General features: G+C 48.7%; 10 protein-coding genes across 10 annotated transcripts; 3 read left to right on the top strand and 7 right to left on the bottom strand.

The window, feature by feature from the left end:
• Positions 1-2,195: 2,195 nt before the first annotated feature.
• Positions 2,196-3,644, bottom strand: J7337_001735 (uncharacterized protein; the record flags this gene model as incomplete). The annotated part of the gene is made up of 4 exons (XM_044819469.1): positions 2,196-2,770; positions 3,023-3,272; positions 3,320-3,417; positions 3,464-3,644. The coding sequence occupies 4 exons, from the start codon at positions 3,642-3,644 to the stop codon at positions 2,196-2,198; spliced, it is 1,104 nt and encodes a 367-aa protein (XP_044687171.1).
• Positions 3,645-5,731: 2,087 nt separating this feature from the next.
• J7337_001734 (uncharacterized protein) lies at positions 5,732-6,565 on the top strand (the record flags this gene model as incomplete). Its single annotated transcript, XM_044819468.1, has 3 exons — positions 5,732-5,748; positions 5,801-6,167; positions 6,221-6,565. 3 exons carry the CDS (start codon positions 5,732-5,734, stop codon positions 6,563-6,565), a joined length of 729 nt encoding a protein of 242 aa, XP_044687170.1.
• A 1,685-nt stretch (positions 6,566-8,250) lies between these two features.
• On the bottom strand, positions 8,251-8,787 carry J7337_001733 (uncharacterized protein; the record flags this gene model as incomplete). Its single annotated transcript, XM_044819467.1, has 2 exons — positions 8,251-8,706; positions 8,752-8,787. The coding sequence occupies 2 exons, from the start codon at positions 8,785-8,787 to the stop codon at positions 8,251-8,253; spliced, it is 492 nt and encodes a 163-aa protein (XP_044687169.1).
• Positions 8,788-9,156: 369 nt separating this feature from the next.
• Positions 9,157-9,616, bottom strand: J7337_001732 (uncharacterized protein; the record flags this gene model as incomplete). The annotated part of the gene is made up of 2 exons (XM_044819466.1): positions 9,157-9,420; positions 9,485-9,616. The coding sequence occupies 2 exons, from the start codon at positions 9,614-9,616 to the stop codon at positions 9,157-9,159; spliced, it is 396 nt and encodes a 131-aa protein (XP_044687168.1).
• Positions 9,617-10,732: 1,116 nt separating this feature from the next.
• Positions 10,733-12,631, top strand: J7337_001731 (uncharacterized protein; the record flags this gene model as incomplete). The annotated part of the gene is made up of 3 exons (XM_044819465.1): positions 10,733-10,766; positions 10,895-11,608; positions 11,685-12,631. 3 exons carry the CDS (start codon positions 10,733-10,735, stop codon positions 12,629-12,631), a joined length of 1,695 nt encoding a protein of 564 aa, XP_044687167.1.
• A 115-nt stretch (positions 12,632-12,746) lies between these two features.
• On the bottom strand, positions 12,747-13,655 carry J7337_001730 (uncharacterized protein; the record flags this gene model as incomplete). The annotated part of the gene is made up of 1 exon (XM_044819464.1): positions 12,747-13,655. One exon carries the CDS (start codon positions 13,653-13,655, stop codon positions 12,747-12,749), a length of 909 nt encoding a protein of 302 aa, XP_044687166.1.
• Positions 13,656-14,319: 664 nt separating this feature from the next.
• J7337_001729 (uncharacterized protein) lies at positions 14,320-15,082 on the bottom strand (the record flags this gene model as incomplete). Its single annotated transcript, XM_044819463.1, has 2 exons — positions 14,320-14,726; positions 14,776-15,082. 2 exons carry the CDS (start codon positions 15,080-15,082, stop codon positions 14,320-14,322), a joined length of 714 nt encoding a protein of 237 aa, XP_044687165.1.
• Positions 15,083-17,798: 2,716 nt separating this feature from the next.
• Positions 17,799-19,529, top strand: J7337_001728 (uncharacterized protein; the record flags this gene model as incomplete). Its single annotated transcript, XM_044819462.1, has 4 exons — positions 17,799-17,945; positions 17,998-18,068; positions 18,115-18,228; positions 18,281-19,529. 4 exons carry the CDS (start codon positions 17,799-17,801, stop codon positions 19,527-19,529), a joined length of 1,581 nt encoding a protein of 526 aa, XP_044687164.1.
• A 507-nt stretch (positions 19,530-20,036) lies between these two features.
• Positions 20,037-21,377, bottom strand: J7337_001727 (uncharacterized protein; the record flags this gene model as incomplete). Its single annotated transcript, XM_044819461.1, has 3 exons — positions 20,037-20,526; positions 20,576-20,990; positions 21,041-21,377. 3 exons carry the CDS (start codon positions 21,375-21,377, stop codon positions 20,037-20,039), a joined length of 1,242 nt encoding a protein of 413 aa, XP_044687163.1.
• Positions 21,378-24,710: 3,333 nt separating this feature from the next.
• Positions 24,711-26,420, bottom strand: J7337_001726 (uncharacterized protein; the record flags this gene model as incomplete). The annotated part of the gene is made up of 1 exon (XM_044819460.1): positions 24,711-26,420. The coding sequence occupies one exon, from the start codon at positions 26,418-26,420 to the stop codon at positions 24,711-24,713; it is 1,710 nt and encodes a 569-aa protein (XP_044687162.1).
• Positions 26,421-26,756: the final 336 nt, after the last annotated feature.

The raw sequence follows: 26,756 nt of genomic DNA, 5'->3' as shown, positions 1-26,756 counted from the left end.
TTCCGGTTGAGCCAAAAGTTGTGGGAAATGCGTCCTGGCCCTCACAGCCATTAGCCTGGAAACACATACTCTTGCCGAGAAGTAGTAGTAACTACCGTGAGCCGGACTCCTAGAAACGATACGTACATAATGTATGCAAGTCTTGATGTTTCTTGAATAACCCTTCAAGCTTCTGTTGGCTTGATAATGGCGATGCATGCGGGGAGTCGGGGACTATATCTGCAGAAACCGCAGATAGTCACAGACTCACAGTTGCCGCCAGATCAATCCGAATCACGCCGAAGACACGGTGATGCTGCAGTAGATGCATTTGACGTAATCGTAACTCAAATCTCTCATCCAACTGAGAGCAGGGAATAAAAAAGTGAGGCCGCAGTTCCCGGGAAAAGCACGGCGTCTTGAAGGGTGGTTCATAAATGCCTCGTTTAGCTATCACATAAAGTTCACGAGGCCCTGTCGACGATCAAGACTTCCAATTATACACCGCCACGCACAGACATGTGAGAAACTTAACTTGACTATGTCTATCAGAAACACCCGCGTTATTTGCGTCAAACGGGCGCGTACAACACATTATCGTAGCATTGCGAAGGGTGATGATGCACATACTTGCAGCATGTCACCTGTCACTTTTCTACTCCGTAAAACCCCCTCGATTCCACAAACTCAAAAAAAATCTCCGTCCTGTAGCATAAGAGACGTTGGATTAATCTGGGACTGATCGACATGGGCTGTGAGAGACCGGATGATATGGCCTGACATTCGTGAAACCCAATGCGGATAATATATGTTACTGTACCATCCCCCACCAGGCGTCGGCTTATGTTTACCAGTTCTCGGGATAAGGGCATCGGCGATCGACAAGAGAGACTCTCGCACTCTATCGTGCGCCAAGAAAATACGTACTCCAGATCGGGTGCGACGTAGGTGAAAGTCTCTAACTTAAGCGATCACGGATGTGTACCCCATCTCTTGGATCCAATGCAACCTGGGCTGAACGACATGCGACCATAGTGACACGATTTTACCTTGAGGAACGAAAAGAGAGGTGTGAGGCATATTGAGTAAAAAGAGAAAGGGGGAGAAAAAAAAAAGGTATCATGCTCATCATTATCACTCTGTATCATCGTGCATTGCGCCATCATTCCAATTTCCAGCCATGGTATCAAAGCCCTCCCAAATTTAATCCCGCCGATCTGATCTCAGCCCCTCCCGTCAGCCAACACCTCCCATGTTCCGTGCCCATATTTACTGGAACGAAAACTGAGACACCTGGTCAGCACTAATCTCAATCTCCTGTATAGTTTGTTGTTACGTTGTTCCTCTTAGGCCGGACACTTGAGAGATGCTGCCTCTTCTGCTTTCGAGTCCAGTGCTGTCGTAGTAGTTTGAGGGTATTTGCTGCAATCTTTATGATTGTCAAGTAGAGACTGTATCTCTTGGATTTCGCATTGTAGAGAGGTGATTTTCGATTTGAGGGCTTCGTTTTCAGTCTTGTAGTCTTGGCTACGGGCCGTTGATGTCGCGTGATCTTCTTCAAGGGCCATGTTTACATACAAGGTAATGTTGATGATCGTCAGAAGATGAATATGGAGAGAGAAAACGTCTCCCTCCGAATTGAAACGGCATGGGCGATCAGATATATACATGTGTCAGTACCGAACTGTCTACTCATCAACGATCCCCCATCCCGGGTTACAGTCCTCAGGGGTTACAAATGTCCTGACCGGTACTTTGCCACTGTAGAAATATTATGGGTATACTACTGTTATTGATATGAGTACGTGACTGCTGAGTAAGGAATTCAGTCAATCAGAGGTAATAGATCCTCTTCCGCTGTGGGGTAAGGTACAAAGCTAAAGTGCGGAATAGGACATTTGTAACCCCTGCGGACTGTAGCAGGTAGGAAAAAGAACGCAGTCTAGAAGCCCATTTCGGCCGAGTGGCTCACCGAAAGACTCGCATAAGCATGGTGTCATAAACACTTCATCGACCCCGTTTTCTAGTGCCAAAAGTCAGACTAGGCGTGTCAGTTGGACCCTGCCATTGGCGTGCGGCCCCCAAACAATCCCAAGGGTTTTCAATTTTAGGTTGAGGGGCTATTTCATCTGCCGAGTCAGGCGTTTAGGAATCAGTGCATGGTACTTTTTGAGCCTACAGGTCGATGATCCTGAGATCTGGCCTCGTTTAGGTACTCACATCCACCCTACCCTTCTAAAGACGAATGTCGCGCCGCTGGCCAATGCCGTGGCACCGGTAAACACAATCAGCGTGCCATAGCCCGTTCCGTATCCACCTGCTGCTTGGCCCTGCCACGGCATTCCCTTGAGTAACGCTCCACTTAGCGGGCCGGACGCTATGTTTCCTATCCCTCGTCCTGCGGAGAGGACGCCTAGGACCATGGCGGGGTCAAATGATGTTCCGCTGGTGCGGGTGTTGGAGGGTGTTGAGGATACCATTTGCATGATGCCCGTCCAGGCTGATGTGTATGACCCCGCAAAAATGCCGTAGAAGATGCAAAAGACATACAAGATGGGCAGGTTTGTTGAGAAGCCCCAGAGGAGAAATGTGCTTAGTGTTGTACCGGCTGCTGAAATCATGAAGCAGTCTGTAACATGCAGTCGGTCTGTGAGGGCACCCATGGCGACGCAGCCAAAGACTGAAGCGACATTGACGAGTAGAACCGTAAGAGCAGACGCAAAGGATCCAGCGCCAAGAGCAGTCCGAGCATACGAGGGGAGATAAATCCCAGGCAAGAAGAAGCCCAAAGCTTGGGCAATATTAGCCAGCTGATGAAGCAAAAAGTTTCGTCTCAACGCAAAGCCCAGCTTCAACGGATTAATATGCCTCGTCGCAGAGTACGGCAACCGCGGCTTGATGAAATACGCCAACGGCAACGTCAACAAGAACAAAGAAACCGCCCAAATCCTCAACGTAGTTCTAAACCCATATTCATGCAGAAACTTTTCAAAAAGCAGCGGTAAAGCAAATCCCGCAAGGCCAGTGCCAGACCACATTATACCAAACGCAAAACCCTTGCGCTTGGCGAACCATTCGTCCATGTAGAGGATACAAGGACAGTAGGATATGGAACCGCCGATGGCGTAGAGGACGCCTTGGGTGAGGATCAGATGAGTGGTGTTTTGGGAGAATGAGCTTAGGGCGAGGGCGATGCACATTATGAAGAGGCCGATCATCGGGGACCAGCGGCTTTGTCGTGGGTAGAGACGTTGAAGACTCATCGTGAAGGGGAGGCCGAGATACATTATACCCTGTGCATGTGAGCGGAGCGTGATAGAGGGGGTGTGAGAGGGGGTACCATTGCGCAAGTACCGATGACGGCGATGGCTGATGAGCCTTCGAAGGGGGCATTGGTACTGTAGTAATCCTGGAAGACACCAAATGCAAAGGGGAAGCCTTTACAGTCAGTGGATGAAATCCAACAGGTTTAGATGAGACTCACCCCATGTAAGAGCCTCAACCATAAAAGAAGCCGCCAAGAACAACCAAGCATCCTTGCCGCCATCTACCGGCGGGAGAGAAGATACTTGATTCTCGTGAGTGCTCGTGAGGTCAAGTGCTGACGAGTCCAAGCCCTCTTCACGACCGGGGTCTTGACGAAGCTCAATTGAAGTTTGGCTCATGACTATGGGGATTATAGTATGAAGGGTTCTCTTGGCTTTGATATTCGGGGATTAAATTTTTCTTATAGAGGTGAGGATTAGGTTGGCCGATGATCGGCGCGCCCTTGATGTGACATTGACATTTTCGGGTGGCTTGCCGAGTGGAGCTGGGGCGTGGACTACAACTTGGAGAGTTTATTGTGATGTCGTATGAGATTTTATTGATGATGTCGTTGAGGAGATGGTGTGATTGGTTTGTATTTAATTCTTCATTTCTCTAACTGATGTATAAAAAGTGCTTCTTGTGAGAGACCGGGACATGTTTCACGGAGAGACCTTTGATGGTGTATTAGGAATTGACTATTGATAAAAATATGTAGCCCGATTTCGAGATACTTGATATTATAAGCCCAATTAGCTATAATACTAATATCAGTGTTGTTTCTAACAGGAATACTAAGTTGCGTTATCAGGGATCCAGGTGAATGAATGGGCTGGCGTTGGTGATGGATCACTGGTGATAGGGCTAGGAGTTGAGACTTTTATCGGGGTTACAAAAGACATCTTCATAAGCTCTTAGACTATCATTCGCCAAGTTAGGACAATCTATAATAAACTTGGTGCATTCATTTATTTTTCAGTCTCAACACAAGTCTTTCATGATCGGAAGTCGGTCATCCCCATCCCCACAGCAAAACTCCTCCACCAAACCCGAGATCCGAAAACCGGAGTCTCAATTTTATTCGCTCTTCACCTTCCCAAAGCCGACAACCCGTCCATTCCCGCCATATCCCAGAACAATGCGATCCAGTCTATCCTGCGAGCATTGCCGGTAAGACCTCCATCAGTCTCTTTCCTCGAACTGTATGGCTGATTGAGATACGTGAAGAAAAGCAAAGGTCAAGTGCGTTCACACCGGCGGTGCACCCTGCCAACGCTGCCAACGCCTCGGAACATCGGGCTGCGAAATCACAAGACCGATTGTCAGATCTGCCAAGAAAGCTGTGAGGAGAGCGCAGCATGAAGCGAGTTTGACGCCGAGGGATGATGTATCGGTTATTTCCAGCACGGCTGGGTTTCAGCCTATACCGAGTCCTGTCTCGTCACGACAGACAACTTCATATCATGTCCCTGATACTGTAGACGAGCATCTCGCTCGCTTACCGATTGGGATCATCCTCAAGGCTCTAAATATATTTACTGCCAAGTTTCCTGAGCTGAGGATACTGCAGGCATCTGCTTTTATCAAGGAGTATCAAACTGCTCGGTCAAAGGAGAGCAAGGCGTTGTTAGCGACGATACTTGCTATTACGAGGAAGCAATGCTCCATCGTTACGGGAGATTGGTTGAGGAGTTTGAAGAGTAGCGAGTGCTATGCTTCGTATGCTTGGAGAACGCTGTCTGATGCTATTCTCCAACCGCCAAAGGTTCAAGTTGTTCAGGCGTTGCTGATCTTGACGCTTTATGAATGGGGAGTGAGAGAGTACCATAAAGCCTGGATGCACTGCGGTAAGTTCATATCACTACCCATAAGACTATGCTGATATCGAGGAGGAATTGCAATTCGCATCATGCAGTCACTTCACAGCTCCCGAGTCAGCCCTCATCCGCTCGACATGTCTCAAAACAACGACACAGACGTCATGGCCATAGCTGTGGAAGCTCGAACATACTGGGCGTGCTTCATAATGGACTGCACCATCAACTCAGGAACATACAACCCGCGCATGCTCCCAATGTCGGAAATGCATAAACTCAAAGTCCCTCGTCCACTGAACTACACCGACTTTGCCTTCGGGTTTGACGCAGCTTCGCTCGATCATATTTGCACTGGTGATCTATCTGGACTGGCACAAAGTTTTGAGACGATTGCGACTGGGTTCGACATTTACGCTCAAGCAATGTCGTTTGTCTTTAATAATGGGCGCTGTGCACCGGGGATGTGTGCACCTGAGAATTGTCCGTGGGTTCCTGGGTCTGCTTGGTCTCAGTGTCGGGACAGGCTTGAAGAATGGAGGAAGAGTCAGCATGAGAGATTGTGTTATCCGCAGCATAGTGTTGTGGTGCATATGACGTTGGGACACGGGGAGTCGTTCATTTACTTGAACATGCTGTACTACTTGAGGTGAGAGCCAGAAATTGGCTGCTGGTCAGAGAGTATGTTGACATTCATTTAGCACGATCATGCTTCACAGAGAGTACTTCCCCTTCTTACCAACCGCCGACTTGACACCTCGCGGTCCTATTGACCCTCCCCTTCTCGAGGCCGAAGCACCACCGGGCTGGTGGGACGAAAGTGCAAGAGAGCTCTTCAACGCAGCTGAACAGATCGCATCTCTTCTCCAAGAGGCATCCGAGTGCGGTATTCCACTAATGACGCCGTTCTCCGGGTTTTGTGCCTTCACCGCCTGCTTTCTCAACCTCTACGTATTTCGATTTCCCAGGATGAATCTCAATCGAAGCTCAAAAGCAGAACAGCTTATGAACTGGGGCTTAGAGTACCTAGAAGAATTCCAGAATGCCTGGGAACTAGCAGGAGGCTGGGTACGTCTCCACCCCCTCCCCCCCCATCCACAAGTCAAAAGCTAACAAAACAGATCAAAACGATTCAAAACTCATCACTCTTATACAAAAGAGCAACCGAAGACGCAGGGCGCTACCGCGGAAGATCAAGAGCCGATTTCGAAACTCTGCACCAATCGATTCACGAATATAGAATCGTGGATAGGTCTGATCAGCATTTACAGCAGATCAGCCATGCAGATCGAAACTCAGCAAGGCGTGAGGAAGAAGCTGTGGCGAGTCAAGTTCAGGTGCCTGGTAATATGGGAGCGGCTGTTAATGCTTCGGTGCCGGATCCGTTTCCGAATTGGTGGTCCATGTTGCAGGAGGTGGAGTTTACGGATGTTGGCAATTTGTGGAATGGGATGCGTGAGCTATGATCTGGGGAAGGGTGATAAGTTAGTTGAGAGTTGGAGAGACCGGTTTGGTATGGAGGTCGTGCAGTGAAGGTTACGACTTTCCTTTCTCAAGAGATGTCCGGGGTAGGGGTTCTGGTTGTCCCGCATGGAGTTACATGACCCTTGGAGTCACTTATAGGCGAGACCGGCTTACACCGAAATACGCGGATCTATACGAAATCTAGTCCCATTCTACCGTTTTCTTCACCTTCAAGACGACGGAGGGAGAGCCAACAACTGCCAAGATACTACCGGATATCAGTACATGTTGCAAAATTCGAGAGGAACAAGCAAGATTCGCAGCCTTCGTACAGATCCGCAGAGTATCTAGCCGATGGCCTGTTTAACTATGCCTTGGAACTAATGTTGGATTCGGAAGCTCTACCTTATCTTAGGAAGGCTGTTGCATGACCAGTCAAGCGAATCGGTAGTTTGGCGGTAGCCCAAGGGTGACAAGGCTTCGTTCGCAACAAGATCCCCCGAAAAGAAAGCGGAGCCGAAACCTTGCAGTCGGTGGTGGGTTACATTTCCGTGACAGATTGGGAAAGTTTTGAATCGAAGGGGCGATGTCGTACGAGGACACCGAGTCATGGCAGTATAAGAAGCGTGTTATAACATCACGGGCCAACAGAACCTGCGACATGGCAAGTTGGAAACGAGACAACTGACCAGAACTGCATTAAGAAAGTGATCGAAAAGTGCATAATGGCCGAGACATGTTTTATCGAGAAATCCGCAACGACCACCCCGAACAGAAATATACCGAAGTTCTATAACCCGTTTCAATAACCCAACGGAGATTTAACTCGTCCTGAGATTTAGTTCATGCGGGCAATAAAACGTTACATGCAGATCCTGCTAACCTCCGGGCTATTAATTACCAAGGTTCAGAGGTATATCTCACCTACATCTGTATCACGATGCCCCCATGCTACCCCAAACTAAACCTTGGCCATCGCTTAAAACATCATTGTAACGGTCTCCTTCCTATTGTGTTTTGCCGTTGGACATGGGATCCTTCAACGGCCACCAGTTTAGTTGCACTGGACTCGGAGGCTAGCCTTAGCTTGATTCAAGTCCACTGTACAGAGCATTATCCTTCACTGTCTGGACTGTACTAGTTAGATTGATATGTGTTATGGTATTGACAAAAGGATTGTACCTCGGTTATCCAAAGCGTAGATTGATCTTCAAGACTCCTCAGTCAATGCGACCCTCGGAAATTTGGAACCTTTCCAACTCTCCTTTCTTCTACAGCGACATGTCAGGGATTTGTGATATCTGACCAAAGCTCCCGCTGAAGATACGCTAAAACCTTGACCCCTGTAAGTTGACTCCATCCACCGGATGTCGATCATCCGGGATTCCGCGGGTGGTTTAAATCCACTCACAGTGGGTAATTTCCTAGACGAATTACGACGCAATATTGTTTAGCACACGTCAGGTAGTCGGTGTTCGAGAAGGTCTTTTCTGCATTAGCATTAATCGTTTGTTATAGTGTAGGTATAGAAAAGTACAAGTCCTTGCGGCCAAAGTTACTCCCATCTCTAGATTCCAGCGCTAGATCCCCTTTTCCCTGTTCCCAAACATACGTAGCCCATCGTCGCATTGATGCCCAAGCCAAGCCAAGCCAAGCCAAGCCAAGCCAAGCACATACCCTTATGGCCTTATGGGCTCCTTGACACACTCGTCTTGTACCCCCAGTCATTCCCCTCAGGCCCCCTCCTCCCACGATCACCCTCCGTAGTATTGACCTCAGACTGCACGCTGATCTCCTGCGCAACCACGATACCGCCGCCAGCACCAGCGGGCTTCCCAGCTTCGGGGAGGATGTGCTCGTCGCTGGCCCAGGCCGTGGTCTGGGGAACCGTCGCTAGCGGGTGCGAGCTGCCAGGTCCGCGGCGGCGGCTAGTGTTGAACCGGCTCCCGCCCATTTCGCTGCTGCGGAGCTGGTGGCTCTGCGATGCGGATTTCGTGCCGCGGCTGAAGAGCACGCTGAGACCGATCATGCTGGCGCCTTTGCGGATGAGGGGTTGGATTATGGGCAGGTTTGTGACGATTATTGCGACGAATGTCTCGCGGCATGCCCATTGACTTCCTGCTACTGCGCCATTGGGACCGGCCTGATTTGTTAGTGAATGGTCTTTTGTAGATGATGTTTAACTTACAGTGAGAATTGTCACGGCGCGAATTGTACCAGCCATCATGATGAAGAGAGCACCGCTAAAGAGCAGCATGAGCGTGAGTCTGCGTCGCAAACTAATGTTGACGCCCCAAAGAAGCTACAAAGGTCAGATATGGCCATTATAGAACAGAGGATATGACATACTGGTAGCGGAATGGAAAGCAGATAGATATCCGTCAAGATGTTGGGAATAACAACAACCAAGACATAAGCCGGCGACTTGGTCGGTTGACAAAGAAGTCCAGGGTCTGGCGAGACTTGCCAGAAGTGATGAAAAGGTTGACAAGACAGTAAAATCGTAAGCGCAACAACAGCGTATGAAATACCAAGAATGATGTATGCGATCGTCACTCGAGTCTTGAGATGCGTCAATCCAGACCTGTAAGTGTCAGCCAACATCCTTCAATAGCAAGTCAACAACATACGTGAGTCGCCCATAAAACGCAGTGACGCAAAACTTGAGACACCACAGAATACAAGCATAAAAGGACCAGCCTATGACCTGAATCTTGGATCCCCAAACCCGATTATAATGTTCTTGCCCATTCATATCGATGTCGGCGCGTTCTTGGTCCGTCATGTAACTGTTCGTCAAGCCCTGGAACTTGGCACCGACGAGATACGCCGCGACTGTCTCTGCAGTGAAAATAAGCTGTGAGACACACGGTCAGGTCAGCAAAGGGCCCCGTGCATCTGCAGGTGATTGCGCCACTTACACCTGTGATGGGCATCAGATAATCATCCAACTGCCAACCCCCAAACCCAATCTGTCGGATTCGCACGCCCATTCTCACTCCGATGGTGACGAGCCCCAAGGAGAGGAGGATGAACTGTTCCTCGATGCCCATGGTCACGACGGTTACCGAATCTCTGGGACCAAAGATCTGTGAACCAACAGGAAAAAGCAAAAAAAATGTGATAAAGAGCAGAACAAAACAGAACAAAACACAACGCAGACGCAAGTGACAAGCCAAGGTCTATTAAAGTGAAATCACGCCTCGCCACTACCGACGGCAGCAGTGCCGAAAAAGCCTGCATCCGACAAAGTCTGCTATGACAATAAAGTTGCATTCCCTTCTACCGCCATGCTTCTAAAACCTCTGCTAAGACTGCTAGGACCATTAAGTCAAGTCAGGCATAGCTTGACGAACCGTGCGGCTCCGCAGCCCCTGCAGATCGCACATATAACATGGCGTGCCAGGTTCGCTATACGGAGCATTCGTCATATCCGGCATTGATCTGCTGGTGCTAATCATGCGTTGGCAAGGAGCTGGCAGAAAGTGGTCCATTAGTTGACAGGCGGAGACATTATGTGAACGGGGATCGACCGCGGCGCGAGTAATTAATTGTTCAGGTGGTTAATCTTTTTGACCTGACTTGTGCGTCTGTAGATCATGGAAGTGTCTGCTATTCCCGTGACTACCTTAGTCTTAGGTGAGACCCTGTTCGAAAGTGGAACTATGTTGCAAGGCATTGTCAGACTTGTTTATTATTACTGACAAATATTTATGGTGACAGACTGCGGCTTGTGGGGCGTAAATTGCATATTTGATATACTTCTGACCCATAAGCGGCGAGGTGAGCAAGGCAAAGCCCGTCAGAAAGGTGAAGCCAACCCCAGTTTACAGGGTCTAGAATCTTGGCGTGTAACGACACGTTGGTTCGAGTACAGTATTATCTTGTTTGATACCGGTTTCGTTTCATTGTGTCATCGGGGACCTTGTACAGTATGAGACACCGTTGCACTAGGAGCCCTAGCCTAGTCCATGGAGCTAGGTTGGACTAAACCGACGGGTGAGGAGAGGCGCTGTAGATCATATATATTCTCAGAAGACCCCTTTCCCCTCATTCCCTTTTATTGCTTCTTATTCCAAAATCATCTCATCTTAACAATTGACGTTATTACCACTGAGCCAGAGACTATAACTTGATTCTCTACTATACCTACCATCCAATTGGTCGATATGGCTTCACCATTCGACTTCATCGTCGTAGGAGGTACGTCCAAGCAAAACTGACTCAATCACCCCCCCTCCTTCACCTCTAGCCCAGTGCCTGAGCACATATGGATCAACACCACTAGAACAACAAAGCGTCCCATTCTAACGCAAACTTTCCTCCCGCAGGCGGCCCAGCCGGCAGCGCCCTAGCAGCCAACCTCTCCTGCACCCCCAAGAAACCCTCCGTTCTTCTGCTCGAGGCCGGTGGCACAAATGAAGACCGCAACCTGCGCGTCGACGGGCAGCGCTGGACCACTTTTTTAAACCAGGACATGAACTGGGGCTACAAGACGGCGCCCCAAGAGTTTGCTAATAACCGTGAGCTGGATTATTCCCGCGGTAAGGGACTCGGTGGTTCGAGTGCTATCAACTTCGGTGTTTATAGTGTTGGCGCGAGAGATGATTATGAAGAGTGGGCGCGCATCGTAGGCGATGATGCGTATCGCTGGGATAAGATCCACGGTCGGTATAAGAGCCTAGAGACTTTCCATGGAAATCTTCCGGAGGGCGTTGATAAGAAGTATGCTGCGCCTAAAGCGGAGGACCATGGTTCTGAGGGGAAGCTTCATGTTGGGTATGCTGGCGAGTGGGAGAAGGATCTCCCTCCTGTGCTGGATCTTTTTAAAAAGGCTGGTTTTCCACTGAATCCTGATCACAATTCTGGAAATCCATTGGGAATGTCGGTTTTGATCAACTCGAGTGCCAAGGGACGGAGATCAACTGCGAATGATCTTTTGGAACCTAAGCCTGAGAATCTTACGGTTTTGACGAATTCGACTGTTCAAAAGGTTCTTTTGGAGGGGAACAAAGCTGTTGGCGTTGAAGTCAATGGCAAGAAATGTGCGTCCTCCTCATCAACCTCAAGCTATTGATGAAGATGTCTTGGAAATATAAGTACACAAACTAACCTGCGCAGACCTCGCCTCCAAAGAAGTCATCCTCTCAGCCGGAGCCCTCAACACCCCCAAGATCCTAATGCACTCCGGCATCGGTCCCAAATCCCAACTCGACCAATTCCACATCCCCGTCGTCAAGGACGTCCCCCGCGTAGGCCAAGGTCTGCGCGACCACATGTTCACTCCCCTAGTCTACACCCGCAAACCAGGCGACACCGCCCGCGACACCTTCTACGGCGACAAAAAAGCCATGGACGATGCTCTAGAGCAATGGCGTCGCGACGGTACAGGCCCTTGGACAAAGTTCGCCTGTGAGTTAGGCATCGGCTGGTTCAAGCTCGATAAGCTCGTCAAGTCAGACGAGTTCAAGGCTCTGCCTAAGGAGGAGCAGGAGTTTCTTATGAAGGAGACAGTGCCGCATTATGAGATTCTTACGCACTTTCCTATTCACTGGTTCATCCCTGAATTTCCTGACTCTGCGCTGAATTACTCTTGTATTCTGGTGTTTTACTACAATGCGCAGAGTCAAGGAGAAGTTACCCTTCAGTCATCCGACCCCAACGCTCCTCTCAAGTTTGACCCTAAGTTCTTGGCCTCGCCGTTTGATCGTCGTGTAGCGATCGAGTCGCTCCGCGACGCTTTCAGGTTCGTGAAGCATGATGGCTATGCGAAAGATAACGTGGCTATGCTTGCAGGACCGCAGGGTGATTCAGATGACGAGCTTTTGGAGCACTGGAAGAATACTATTTCTTCGAGTTGGCATATGACTGGTACTACCAAGATGGGTAAGAAGGGAGATCCTGATGCTGTTGTTGATAGTGACTTCAAGGTCATTGGTTTTGAGGGTCTTCGTATTGCGGATATGGGTGTTGTTCCTGTTCTGGCGAGCTGTCATATTCAGTCTGTTGCGTACGTGACTGGTATTACGGCTGCTGAGAAGCTCATTGCTGAGTATAGCCTCGCATAGATGTCGAAGGAGGATCACTAGAGCGCAGCGATGTTTAGACTGTAGTTACAAGGAACATGGTTAACGAAATATTCGTGTGGACACATATGATATTATCTCCATGTGTCGCGAACCTTCACACTCGTCCTTCCATGTCGCATGTCCTAACAAACAAAGGCTTCACCTCGCAGCGCCTCTTGTGAAGAGCTCTATCAGCTTCGTCCTCATCCCAATCCATGAACTCTTCATCCTGCCACACCCGAACATCAATCCTACGACCTCGAAAATCCCCCTTGGCATGGTCTTTCCACTTGAAGTTGTTCGCCTGAAACCAGATCCTCTTTCTCTCTATCGCCCAGTAATACCATTCCTCGATCCAGTTCCATCCGCCGTCCGCAACCTGGTCGTCTACATACTCAAACAGATTCAACTCGAACTTCAGCAACGGCTCTGGCCAAATCGCCCTGAGCTTCTCGAGATGCTTCTCCCAAACACTGCACCACGCTGTCCATTTCCCGAACCAGAAGACAAACTTGATGGTTCTGAGGGCTGGGAGACTTTGTTTCAGAGCGAGAATATCGTTGATGAGCTTCTGGGGCAATGCCTTTGCACCTCGACTGTCAAGATCGTCCCAAAAGAGCTCAACCTCAACGGGAGCTTCATCATAATCTTCTTCCAGGTCTGAATCAGGATAGTAGGAGATAGTCGTCTGGGACATTTCAATGATGAGGGTCTTGGAGCGTTGCTTCATCATCTTGGAGCAGGCAATCCTGGGAACTATACTCCATTCACCAGTTGCATAAGTGCTAGGTTCTTGAAGCGGAATAACAATAGCGTGGTTTTGATAAAGGCGAGGCTGAAGATCATCTGATATGATTTTATGGACGTAGAGTAAGGGAAGGGCATTAGGGGAATAAGCGGTTTGAGTTGTAAAGGCGTTGCTGAACTTGACGTCTTGGAGGGCGTAGTCATAGACTATGTCGCGTACCTCTCGTGGTAAGTCTAGAAACGAAGTTTGTGAGTTCATAGCTGCTAGGGTGCTCATATTGCCTGGTTTTTATGATGAGAAACGGTGTTTGGGTGAAGCAGCCTTCTTATATCATGAGAGGTATCCACCACCAAGGCTGCTATCCACCGCTAACGGGTTGGTTGCCTAGGAATGGAGAATTTTGAGATTAATTAGCCCACTTTGCGCCGAATGAAATCAAAATGATAAGGAGATAGCTTGATCAAAGGGTTACGGGCCAAATTGGGCATTGGCCGAAATCCACGGTTCAGAGTATGAGGCTATTCAGAAGAAACTCGGACCAAAGCTTCTCCTGATAGAATTAGAGGTCCTCCAGCTATAACCATGGAAATAAATGTCCTGACCAAGTTTTGAATTACGTGTGAAGATACTGGAGACGTCTCTAAGCTTGGCTGTATTCAATAACTCCATGGCCTTGACGCGGTTGCCGTTCCAAACTCTTCCATTTCGTCGGTTCAACAGCCTTCTTCGAAACGAACAATGGCTCTTGGCCAGCAATAGGCTGATTTTACTTGTATAAAAAGACTTAAGATTACAGAGAAGACGTGTAGAATGTACCTCAAATACAGAAGGTTTTAAACTATTGCCCATCGATTAAATCCTGGATATACCGCCCACCTATGCACTCCCTCGCCCCAGCCCTTCTCATCAATCTCATGCTCTCAAAATACCCACGAAAGGCTCACTCTTTACTGTCAGGCCATTTCCAAAAGATATTGGACCCCTCAACATCAGCCAACGGATTCCCTTCACCATCCTTCGCTGTTCCAAACAGCTCATTAAACCCGCACTTCCTGTAGAAGTCATCTTTGCCCAAGGCGCTCACCACTGAAGCGCACACCCCTTCAGCTTCAGCCTGGTCAAGACCCCATTGCACAAGTTGGCGGCCGACGTTCTTCCCTTGAAAATCTGGGTGTACGGCTAGTGCTTCGAGATACCAAGACTCAGCGCGTTTGCCGCTCCATATCGAGTCAAAGTGAGGATATGCTCTTTCGATAATGTCCTCTTCTTTAGGGTCGACTGCACGACTTGGTATGGCCCAGGCGTGAATCATCATGGCGACTGAGGATAGAGGTTTCAACAAGTTGCCTAAAACCGTGTTAGCTAAGTCATAGATTGGAGAGAGATACAAACTCACGAGGATCATAGAATGGCAGATCAAACCTTTTACCCCCCTCTCCAAGCCTCGCCCACTGCGCAATACCAACAACGGCCTCTTTGCCACTCTCATCCTTCACAACAGCGACAAGCCATTTCCAACGATAATCCCAGAAATTGACCCGTGCACGCCGCAGCCAGTACAGATCTACATCATCAGGGTACTCGTTCCGATGCGGGTGGATCAGGTCGCCAAAAAGGTTATCGCCCCAAAAGGCCTTTGACATGACATTTGCGATCTCCGGAAGTTCCGAGTAATATGCATCGCGTAGCACAACCTCGGACATTGCGAGTCAGTTGAGAGTGATCGTGTACAGAGTATGCTTGTAGTAATTTGTAATGCAAGAACCAGGAATCTTGTATTTCTGGGACAGTCTTCTGAAACGGTCTAGAACTGCTGTTGGTTGAACTTTTCTGACATGATCCGATTAGCCCGCTTCAATCCTTGTCTCCAGATCCTGCGAGAGGGTTTTTTCCATATCCTGGACGCTGGAAAGGTTCCGCGAGCCTGGCGTGACATGACATGGATGAAGCCCTTGTACTTGCATGTGAAGCTCCACTCCCACTGCATGTCTCAGGGCATCACTGACTCAAAACCCCGAGAACTTTTGTCTGAATCAAAATAGCACGTTATTGATGTGTTGGTTTGGTCTATCGCTTAGTAAATACATCTTGGTGGTCCTCGTACGTGACATTCCACGCAACCTCCTTATTAATAATCAACTCTTGACTCCCAGCTCGTGAACTTGATCCCTCCTCCGACACATCGCGACTATTACTCCTACTCGATCTATGTGCCGCTGTAGTTTGGTTCGACACCTGATCAGGTCTCCAATTCGCACTATGAGCTGTAGCAGTCGCCGAAGCCGCATTCGTAGAGCGATTGTTCCGTAGTGATTGCAGTGCATAAGCCTTGCTTGAACCTGACATTGTAAAGTCAAATGCCACCGGAAAACCCATGCCTATTGAAAAAGACTTGAGGAAGTTCTTCAGGTTCGGCATTGTCGCGGAGATGAGCGACCATGCGATCATGACTTGCTGGCAGATGAGGGTGTTTGTGACGGCGAATTGGGGCTCGAGAGATGATGGGTATCTTTGAGAGTATGCGAGGTGAACGGAGGATATGGCGATGAGGGGGATTCGGAATGAGAATGCTGTGACGACTTGGCATTTTCGGGCGAAGGAGATGTTGACGGACCATGAGAGGTGAAGAACGAGGAGCCAGGTTAGGATTTCGGTCAGGATGTCGATCGCTGTGATGACGCCCCAACGTGCGCTCTAGCAGAAGTTATTAGAAGATTGGAAGTGTTTGTGATGAATGGAAGTGTCCTACCTGATCTGGGCATTGCTTGACGTTATTCACAGTCAACAATGTCCCAGCGCGACAGTTCACAAGCCATGCCAAACTTGAGCCGACGCCCCATAGCCCAGTGAACATCATGAGCGCCACGCAGACCATCTTGTTCTTACCGGGCTTGGAGCTGATGATGCGATGTATAAGGGCGAGAACCGAACATTTCGCGAGACTGAGAGCCACAAGGGAGAGAATGACGGACGCAATCGTGCACTACCAGCCAATTCGTCAGCACAAGAGAATATGAGCAGAGGCTGGCTGAGACTCACTTTTGAAGAGATCGCCCATTGCTCCGCCGTGGTAATCGAGTTAAACTTGCCCAACCCATTACTCAACCCAATAAACACAGCAATCGCCTGCGCCAAATGCAAAATCTACAAAGTCAGCATTTCAGCAAAACACGCTGAGTCACAGGCATTTCTCACCGTCGCAGCAGTAAACAAAACGTCGTCGAACCCAAACATCTTGTACTTGATATAAGCCCTTGCCAGCGCAATAAGCGAGGTGTAGATCAGCGACAAGATCGTCACGATCCATAACTTTCCCGCATGATCGTTGAATGTAACGGGCGAAAACCGGTATAGATCATCCTTCGGATCCATGTTTCACAAGATCTGCGACAAGAGAGAAAGAAGAAAAGGGAAGAATTCATTACATTATTCAGAGATGCAGAATTATTAAGGCTGCATGACCTGAATCCTTTTCGGACTCCCGGGCTCTTGGTATTCACGCTGACGCGAACCAACGGCACAGCAAGTCACCTCGTTAACAACCCTCGGAAGGAATTTCCGCTGAAGATATTCTTACGTATGCCATTGGTGACGGCTTCACATGGGGGCGCCCTGGTTGGTAGATTGGATCATGCAAGCCACCCACAGCATGGGTGAACCAACAGAGGAAGCAATTCGTGAGATGCGGTGATTGGTTTAACCGAGGAGACGGAATATTACTCACGCCATGTGATTGTCTGTCACCTCCTGCCACGAGGAGATCGGCAGTTGATATCTGTTGACTTGAGTGACTGATCCTTAACAAAACTAACTACAGTCTTCTCGAAGCTGGAGCGTGACAATGTGATGAGACATTCTGGTGAGGAAAAACACTTCATTTTGGCTGAAATCAATGCCTGTAACCGCCAAGACTGTTGGTCGCATGAGACTCCACACATGTTCCTGACTCCAAAAGACTCCATTTGTCGAACGACTCCAACCTTCGCCTAACTAAACATAAACCAAAAAGCAAAACTCGACTGATACCAAGAATGAGGAGTCTCGTAACTGCAATGGCTATGACAATACGGATAGCATGACTTTGACAAAGATGTCGTTTGGTTTGAGTCAACTAAACAACAGCGGAAGATCTTCCGGACTTCGGCACGGGACGGGGAGGAGGATCACCAATTAGTCAGGGCCTAGCCAGGGTCTCAAGGTCAAACAGGGGTCATACAATTTGGCAAGGGTTGGGTGTACCGAGGAGAGAAACTGTGGACGGGTGTGCGTCCTAAAGAATGTTACCATGCCGCACTCCTGCATTTCTATTACCGAAGCATCTGCATGTTTGTCTTTTTCTTTTTTTTGTTCCTCGATTTATTTGTTTCCCTCTTTAAATTCTCGTACCTCTTCCGCCCAGATAAGTCAGAGTACGCCAAAATGTCTGCTGAAGGCGATAAGCGATCAGTCGACGTTCAAGATGCCGCGTATGGCATCCATGAGTCCAGCGAGCATGTTGACGAGAAGAAGGGTAACGCGGCGGATCGCGCTGACATGTACCGCATGGGCAAAACTCAAGAAATGACGGTTCGTCGCAAAGCTCGCTCTCATAACCGTGTTAGACTAACAAATATGCTAGAGAAACTTTCGCTTCCTGTCCATCTTTGGCTTCTCTATGATTCTCATGGCATCTTGGGAGTTCTCCCTCAGGTCCGTTGCATTGACGCTAGATATCTACTAAAGCTGACCTTTGCAGTGTTTCGACAATCGGTCTTGTTAACGGCGGCACGGCAGGTCTCATCTGGATGTTCTTCGTCTGCTGGATGGGCTTCCTCCTCGTCAACACCTCCATGGCCGAAATGGCTTCAATGTGCGTGCCATCAACATCTTTACTGCACCACCAATCACTGACAGATCTACAGGGCTCCTACAACAGGAGGGCAATACCACTGGGTATCTGAATTCGCACCCCCGCAATACCAGAAACTCATTAGTTACCTCATGGGCTGGATGTGCGTTCTCGGCTGGCAGACATCCTGCGCTTCATCAGCCTTCATCGCCGGAACGCAAATCCAAGGCCTCGTGGTGCTAAACTACCCCGAATATGCCCCCAAGCCATGGCACGGAACACTCCTCACCATCGCTGTAGCTGGCTTCTCGGTTGTCTTCAACACACTCCTGGCAAGAAAGCTACCCTTGATTGAGGCGACAGTTCTAGTCATTCACATCTTTGCCTTCTTCGGAATCTTGGTTACACTCTGGGTTCTCTCACCACGCGCTGATGCTACAGCTGTGTTTACTGAGTTCACTGACGGTGGAGGCTGGGGCAGTATCGGCGGTTCAACGCTCGTTGGTATTCTGGCGGGTGTGTTGCCGCTGCTTGGTGCTGATGCTGCTGTGCACATGTCTGAGGAACTGCGTGATGCGAGCCGCACTCTGCCAAAAGCTATGATCTCGACGACTGTTTTCAACGGTGCGTTTGGCTGGATCATGGTTATCACTTACTGTTTCTGCATTGGTAACCTTGAGGAGGTTATTGCTTCGCCAACAGGATATCCCTTCATGCAGGTATTCTTGAACTCAACTCAGTCGACGAGTAGTGCTACTGCGATGGCGTCTTTCCTGGTTATCATGACTGGTTTCTCCAACCTTACCATGGTAGCTACATCGTCACGCCAACTCTTCGCTTTCGCACGAGATCACGCTGTTCCATTCAGCCCATGGTTCTCGAAAGTTCCGACAGGATGGGACGTCCCTATCAACGCTATCCTGACAACCTTCTTGATCTCGAGTCTCCTGTCCCTTATTAATATTGGTTCAGCAGTCGCACTCAACTCGATTACTTCACTCGCAACAACATCCCTTCTATCAAGTTACATCGTTTCAATCGGATGTATGATCTGGCGACGATCAACAAACAGTCCTCTTCTCAAGTCCAAGTTTAGTCTTGGAAGATGGGGTCTTGCTGTCAACATTGTCTCCGAAGCCTTCCTCATCATCATCTTCGTCCTGGCTTTCATGCCCGGAAACCCCAACCCATCCCCATCAGAGATGAATTGGAGTATTCTTATTTACGGAGCTGTCGCGGTGTTTTCCGTGGGATATTATTTGTTCCGAGGAACGCACCGATATGAAGGTCCAGTAGCCTACGTTAGAAAACTTGAACAGTAGGGGCGCCAGAGCATAGCAAGATTTGTCTTGTGAATTTCCCTGGTTCAAGTCAGGGCTTGAGTTAGTTCCCTCATGTTAATATAAAAAAACTGAGTATTTACTCTCTACATACCCGCCTAAGATGTTGTTACAAAGAGCCCGATTTTCCCTGCCCGAAAGGTTAAACGGCGAAGGTCTAAGGGGGTGATAAGGTATTGGGTTGGTTCAAATTGTGACGGGGCGGTTACCCTAGACTAAGTAGTTCTGGTAGCTAATCAGACTCCATCCAACGCAAAGAACCCAATTAAGATCGATGAAGAACTCGAGATAGGACCAAGATTTAATGAAGAGTACACTCATAAGCTTATGCTAAGCTACACAAAACTTTCCACCGTTTAACATCAAGGCCCAGTTGGGCGATGCTGCTGCTAATGAACCTCAATCATGACAGTAAATCAATTTTCCATCTATCCTCCATAACGCCTTTACCTATAACCCTTTTATCATCCATCATAACAATCCCATAATTTACATAATAAGAATCGGTGTCTCGCTACTGACAATCTCCGTCCACCTCCTCGTGCCCTGCATACTCCAAATCGTCCCCAACGCCTTGACCGCAACAGGAATACTTCCAAAATTCGTAACACTATACAAATCCGCCAACCTCCCCGCAAAGAACTCCCTATGCTCCGGGAGAATACTCTCCGCAGCAGCGATAAAGTACGTCCACACAAGAGCGTGCGCTCCTTTTGTTGTAGAGTCGAGGTTGAGGACTTTGAGACGCAGTTGCTCGACGAGATGGATGGATTCGTGGTCGCTGAGGGAGGATTCTGCGCGGCGGCGGTAGATGCTGCATGCGTCGAAGATGGCGGAGCGGATGGTTTCCATGTTGGTGAAGTGTTCGGATTGGGGAGGGAGTTCGGGGTAGGCCATGAAGTCGAGGTATGCTTCGGGGCCGGTGAGGACTTGGAGGCCTTTGGATTCGTTGGCTAGAGGGACGCCAAACAGTTGGAACCTGAGACCAGTCAGTGAATGCTTCAGATAGAAGCCACAAGAGAACTTACATCTTGATCTGCTGAAAAAAGAAGTCCTTCAGACTTGGCGGCAGCATTGATATCCAGTCCGGATATTGCGTAAGGCAGTTGAGCATCTCCAAAAGGTATGTGTAGTTGTCGGCGCCAGTGATCGTTTCACCAACCAAAAGTACCAAGATCGTCGCGAGGATATATGGGTTGAAGAGTTGTTCGGGGCTAAGTTGAAGTGAATCCCTCCGTAGCTTCTGGACAATAGCTTGGTGACCTGCTTCAGCGATACGTTGCAACCTTGGATCCATTTGTCCTAAGTGAAACGCCGAGACGACTGATACAGCTTGTGCGAGGTTCTCATCTTGTTGAGCGAGCGGTAGAATGATGTCTCGATATCCGTTGCTGAAGGAGAATGAGTCTAGTACAACCATGTGTCCGGCAATGGTCTCGGAGACTAGGTGCATTAGAGGAGACCCTGAGGAGGAACAGTAGGCTAGAACTTACAATGACTGAACAACCTCCTTGTGTGGGCATTCGAAGCTTCGTTCAGCGCAGGATGTATCGTAACACCATATCGATACGGCACAACAACACCACCAAACTCAGAAGCCGAGTCATCCGACGACGGTGACGTAGCATCATCAGAATACGCCAAGTCAGGAGGATTCGACGACGTCGGACTATCAGAAGTAGCCCGTCCCTTGTTCTTCCTCACCCTCTCCTTTCTCATCCTCTGCGCAGAGTCAACCCATCTAAGACTCTTGCCAGATTGAGTTTCCGCCGGCGCGATGAACGTCAAAGCCAACGGCTTTCCTCCTCCAGGCGCGGAGTCAACAGCCATGTGGCTGCTGTACCTACACCGCAGGCCCTGCCCGGAGCAAGAGATGCCTTTCTTCTGACACTTGAGACATTCAGGCTCTGTCTTGTCACATCTCAGACGTCTCTTGCAGCACTCGTAACAGCCTAATAGTCAAGCTTGTCAGCCCTATATCACATCATGTGGAGTTTTTTCAAGCACGCACCGTTGTTCCTCTTAGCAAGCGACATCTGAAAGTTAAGAGATTCCTAGTTTGGGAAAAAAAAAAAAACAGGTGACCCTCTCTGTCTCTCGGTGTTTGCCTGTTTTGGGGAGGGACCGTAATCTCTTACTTATACTCAATCGTTTCATAGGGCGAGGTACGGATAGAAGGTTGAATTATGATGAGTTTACGAGAGCCTGGTATGTGAGATACGCGTTTGCGTGCTGGGGATTACGCATAAGACATGGCGCCTAGTTCATGCTCGACGCTATTGATTGGTGAAATGTCGGAGCTTCTAGATCAGGGTCTAGACAGAGCTAGCGGCAGTTCCGGGCCACACCGAAAAGTGACGGACTGGGAGTAGGGAGGCTAGGGGGGGGAATAAAAAACGACCCCTCACACCAGCGAATTTTGGTGTAGTTGGGGTCGTTTAAATTTCCCCCCGAGGGGAGGGTAGTGTACGGGGTAGTGACAAATGCCACCGGAGGAAGCCGTGGCGTGTAGTGATGACAATTACTCGTGCTGATATTGTATTTAATTGACTATTTTGGGATATTGCTACCGACAGTTTGGTTACTGATCATCAACTAATTGATGATCCAGAGGCTATCATGAGAGATGGTTGACAAGGGAGGCTCAGAAAACAAGCTTCGATAAACGCCACAGCGCCCTCCAAGGAACAAGACTAGAGCCCAAAATGAAAGGTCTCCTTTTCTCACATGAAGAAAACAAGCAAAGGGTAAAAAAGAAAAAAAGAAGGACTAGCAGAGTATCTCACAGTAAGACACGGCATGGCTTGCAGGTTTACCAGGAAATGGGAACCAGCTCGCAAGCCACAATATCTCAGCCGCACCGGCAGACTAAACTCGTCATGGCAGTTGAGAACCTTTATGTCCAATTGAAGGGATTCGCATTTCCTGAGCATTTCTCGACGAGAAGGGATCTCGATCCGGGGAGCCTTCCGTCAGTGACATGCCGCGGATATCTTCATCCCTTCCCAAGCGAAAACGTGGGAAGCTAGAGCTGTCTGGGGAATGGCATGGCCCATGGAGAAGGGATGAGAGTCTTCGCATAATTAATGCCGCAATTGCCGTCGGTTAAATTCTTCGGTATCGAATCGAGTGATAGTCTGGTTGTCAAAGCGAAATGTCTCGGTGATACTCCGTAACTTTGTTTGTACCCACAAACTCTGTTTCCAGTAGTTCAGTCCCAACCGGCCGGTTCCGACCATGCCAATATAGACATACCGTCCTTGAGGCTATCATCCAAGCCCCGCGGGGTATTTTGTGCTAGTATTTATGCCAAGGCCCGTGATTTACATAAACTTGATAAGGAGCCCACTACCCATTCGCAGAGCCTTGAAGGGTCAAACAGCTATCTCCCTTATCTGCTTATCTGCTTATCGGCCTTCGGTTCGGTTGATTACCTACCGAGATGGGCAGGCTATCACGAGAATTTTCACACCAGGTCCATAATTTATCATGTTATTCCCGGTTTTTATTCTGGAGCGGTATCGGGGACTTTTTATCACGTTGGATTTCCTGACCGTAACATGATTGTGACAAGCCATTTAACATTGCGATACCGCAGTTTCCTCACCGTGAATTCGTTGTTTGTTAAAATTGAGTGAAAATGGCTGAAAAAACACCCCAAACTGATGAGAACAATGGCGAGACCATGTTGTGAGTTCGTGATACCCTTGATGGTGAAAAAAATGCTAATTGGAGAAGCAAACCAATTGATACACTACGTCGTGAACCAACGAGGTCGGAGATGCAAGATCTTGAAATCATCGCTTCAGCAGGCGCGTCTTTCCGACCCGGCGACATCCCCCCTCCGCCAGACGGAGGCATCGAGGCATGGACACAAGTAGCAATGGGCTGGATCGTCATCTTCGCAACATGGGGCTACGTCAACTCCTTTGGAAGTTTCCAAGCACACTACACCTCCACTCTCCCCCAATCACCCTTCCAAATCTCCTGGATCGGCTCGATTCAAGTATGGTTCACCTTCTTTGGTAGTGCATTCTCTGGAAGGTTGCTAGATGCTGGGTTTTGGATCCCCACGTTTCTCGTTGGCGCGGGACTGCAGCTCATTGGGATTTTCATGATGAGCTTGTCGACTTCTTACTGGCATCTTATGATCACGCAGGGCGTTGTCACTGGTATCGGTGGGGGTATCATCTTTGCGCCGTCGTTGGCGTTGGTGGCGACGTATTTTGAGAAGAGGAGAGGTATTGCTATTGGACTTGTGACGACGGGTAATTCTCTCGGTGGTACTGTTTATCCTCTTGTTGTTCGGGCGCTTCTTCCTAGTATTGGAATGCCGTGGACGTCCAGAGTGTTGGGGTTTATTAATTTAGCTGGATTTATACTCGTGGCTATTTTCATGAGACCAAGGCTGCCACCGCGACAGACCGGACCTATTATCGATTGGAGTGCGTTCAAGGATACTCTATACGTATCGTATGTGGGCGGGTTGTTCTTCTTTGTGTGGTCCGTGTATTATACCTTCTACTACGTAAGTACCCCGATCACTCCTTTATAGTCTTGCTGACAATCTTCAAGCTTGCTTCGTTTGGCCAAAAAGAAATTGGAATGTCCTTCGCCGATTCATCACTCATCACCACCATAATCAACGCCGTCGGTCTCCCAACCCGAGTCCTAATCCCCGTCCTCGCAGATAGAATCGGCCCGCTGAACACCATCGCCCCAGCAGCTCTTTGCGTCGCCATAGTTGCATATACATGGGTTGCAGTTCACGACGTGGCGGGCGTTTACATATTTTCCATCTTCTACGGAATTGCATCTGGCGCCTTTCAAAGTCTCATGCCCACCGGAGTCGCCAGTATCACAAAGAGACTTGATACCATCGGCACGAGAATGGGCATGTGTTTTAGTCTTGTCTCTTTTGCGGGTTTGTCTGGACCGCCTATTGGGGGATTACTTCAGGATCAGAGTCTTACTGGGGCTCATATATGGGCTGCGCTTTCGAGTACACTCTGCGCGGTACTGTTGGTGCTCGCGAGGGTGTTGAAGGTTGGTTGGAAGGTTAAGACTAGATGTTAGACTCCGTATGGCGGCTAAAAGCTCAGGCATGGCTCAATGTTGGACAAAACTACATGGATATTCTCAATAATCTAGCTAGACTAATACTTAATCGAAATCATAGAACTTCCATCCCGCCTTGAAATCTTTCGTAAGCTCATCATTCAAAATCAACGCCTTGACCATCTCAATCGGCAGCCCACCAGTCTTTAAAATAGCATCATGGTACTCCTTCTGCGTCATCTTCCCACTATCAACAGCCATCTCTCTCAACTTCCAAAGCTGAAGCGCTCCAAGCATATATCCAGCCTGATAAAGCGGCGAATACGTACCTTCAACAGATCGTCTGACCTCACCTTCAGCCGTACTCCTCTCGTGATTGATCCTCTCAACGAGCAGGTCAACAGCCTCTTGCGCCGTCATCTCACCTAAGTGAAATTTTAGCGAGAAGATGATTCTCAAACAGCGATGCATGCGCCACCAAAGGGCACCGATCCTGTTCTCAGGAGACTTGTGGAAATCATCTCGTGCATAGAATAGAAACTCCCAGTATAGTGCCCAACCTTCTACGAAAAAGGGTGTATCAAAGATTTCTTTCCGATGAGAGTTGTACCGATCTGCCATGTAGAGCTGCAGTCTATGACCGGGGAACATCTCATGGAAAGCCGTCGCATGAGCGAAGTGCTTATTGTTTCCTCTCATGACCATGAGTTTAAGATCATGCTCCATTGATGAAACGGGGTAGGAGACCTGTATAACTGGCCCACCGAGGAAAAAGGGCGAAACTTTCTGCTGTTCTGCACTAATCATAGTCATGCGCCATGTTGAGTTTGCCAATGGGGGGATAGTGACGAGATCACGCTCTGTGACGAATAGACTCCCTTCGACAACCAAGTTGCGGACGAATTCCGTTTGCTTGCCGGGATCGACATAGTCGTTTTTGACGTGTTCAAGTGCTTTCTTCCACTCTTTGCCGTAGCCGAGAGCTTCGGACTGTTTAATCATTTCCTTTTCACACCATGCGAACTCCTGGTTGCCAATCTTGATAAGTTCTTCGGGCGTGTATGGTATCATCTCGGCTTCGAGTTCGACTTCCAGTCCTTTACGTCCGATTGGTTCCCCGATAATAGCGTCTTCACCGTCCTTTTGGTTCATTCCAGCTAGCTTTGTCTGAACAACGTCAAGATAGCTTGTAAGAGAAGTATTTGCCGCCTGCCAAGGGGTAGTCACCCAGAAGTCGAAAAGTGGATCATATGTCGAGTAAAATGCGAACCACTCGCCCAAAAGATCCAGAAGGTTGGTGATCGCTTTACTCGCGAGATATCCCGTTGTTTCTGTAACATTGAAACCACCATCTTGCACCTTTGCCTGAACTTTGGCGATGGATTTTGTGATGTTGTTCAGCAACCCGGCCGTTTCCTTTGCCTTCATCGGATCAACATCCTGACGCGCCTCAAGCATCCCAATAAGGTCATCCGAAAACGGTATCAGCGGATCGTATTTCTCTTTCGAAGCCTTTTGAAGATCGAGGTTGTTGAGTTGCCGTGTATGGTACGTATTAAGCATAATATAGTCAACTTTGCCTTCTTGATCAAGATGCTCAAAGTCGATTTCGCCAAGAAGATCCTTCTCGGTCTTGTGATATGTCGTCAAGGCTTGGTACCGGCGCGGCGCCATGTCAATGTTGTAGAACTCATCGAGTTCACCAAGGTCTGCCCATGTGCGGATAACATGATCTGTCATAGACAAGTTGAAGGAATCTCCCGCGATGGCGAATGAGCCCCATTGGCCACCAAAGTGACTCCCTGTCAATGCCATCTTTGTAAGTAGCATCAGTGTATAGTTAATACAAAGGGTGATAAAGAATCCAATGACAAGTATAAGCAGCCACAAACTCATCATCTCAAAGAGGGGTTGTGAGCCAATCTTTATACTCCAAATATCAACGTCGTACTACTCATACTTCGGCCATGTAACCCGTTAATATCGGACGTGTGATCCGCGATGTCGATCCGTGCGACTTTTTCAAAGTCTTGTAAGATAAAGCAGGGTTCCCCGCCCGCAGGAAGCTGGGCACTTTTGATATCACAAGGATCACGATATACTCTATTTGGTAGGTAGATAGTGTCCTATACGTCATATTCGAAAGACAAT

The sequence above is a fragment of the Fusarium musae genome, chromosome 1 (assembly GCF_019915245.1).
Source record: "Fusarium musae strain F31 chromosome 1, whole genome shotgun sequence".
NCBI classification, from domain to species: domain Eukaryota; kingdom Fungi; phylum Ascomycota; class Sordariomycetes; order Hypocreales; family Nectriaceae; genus Fusarium; species Fusarium musae.
This window is presented reverse-complemented; position numbering and strand designations above follow the sequence as displayed.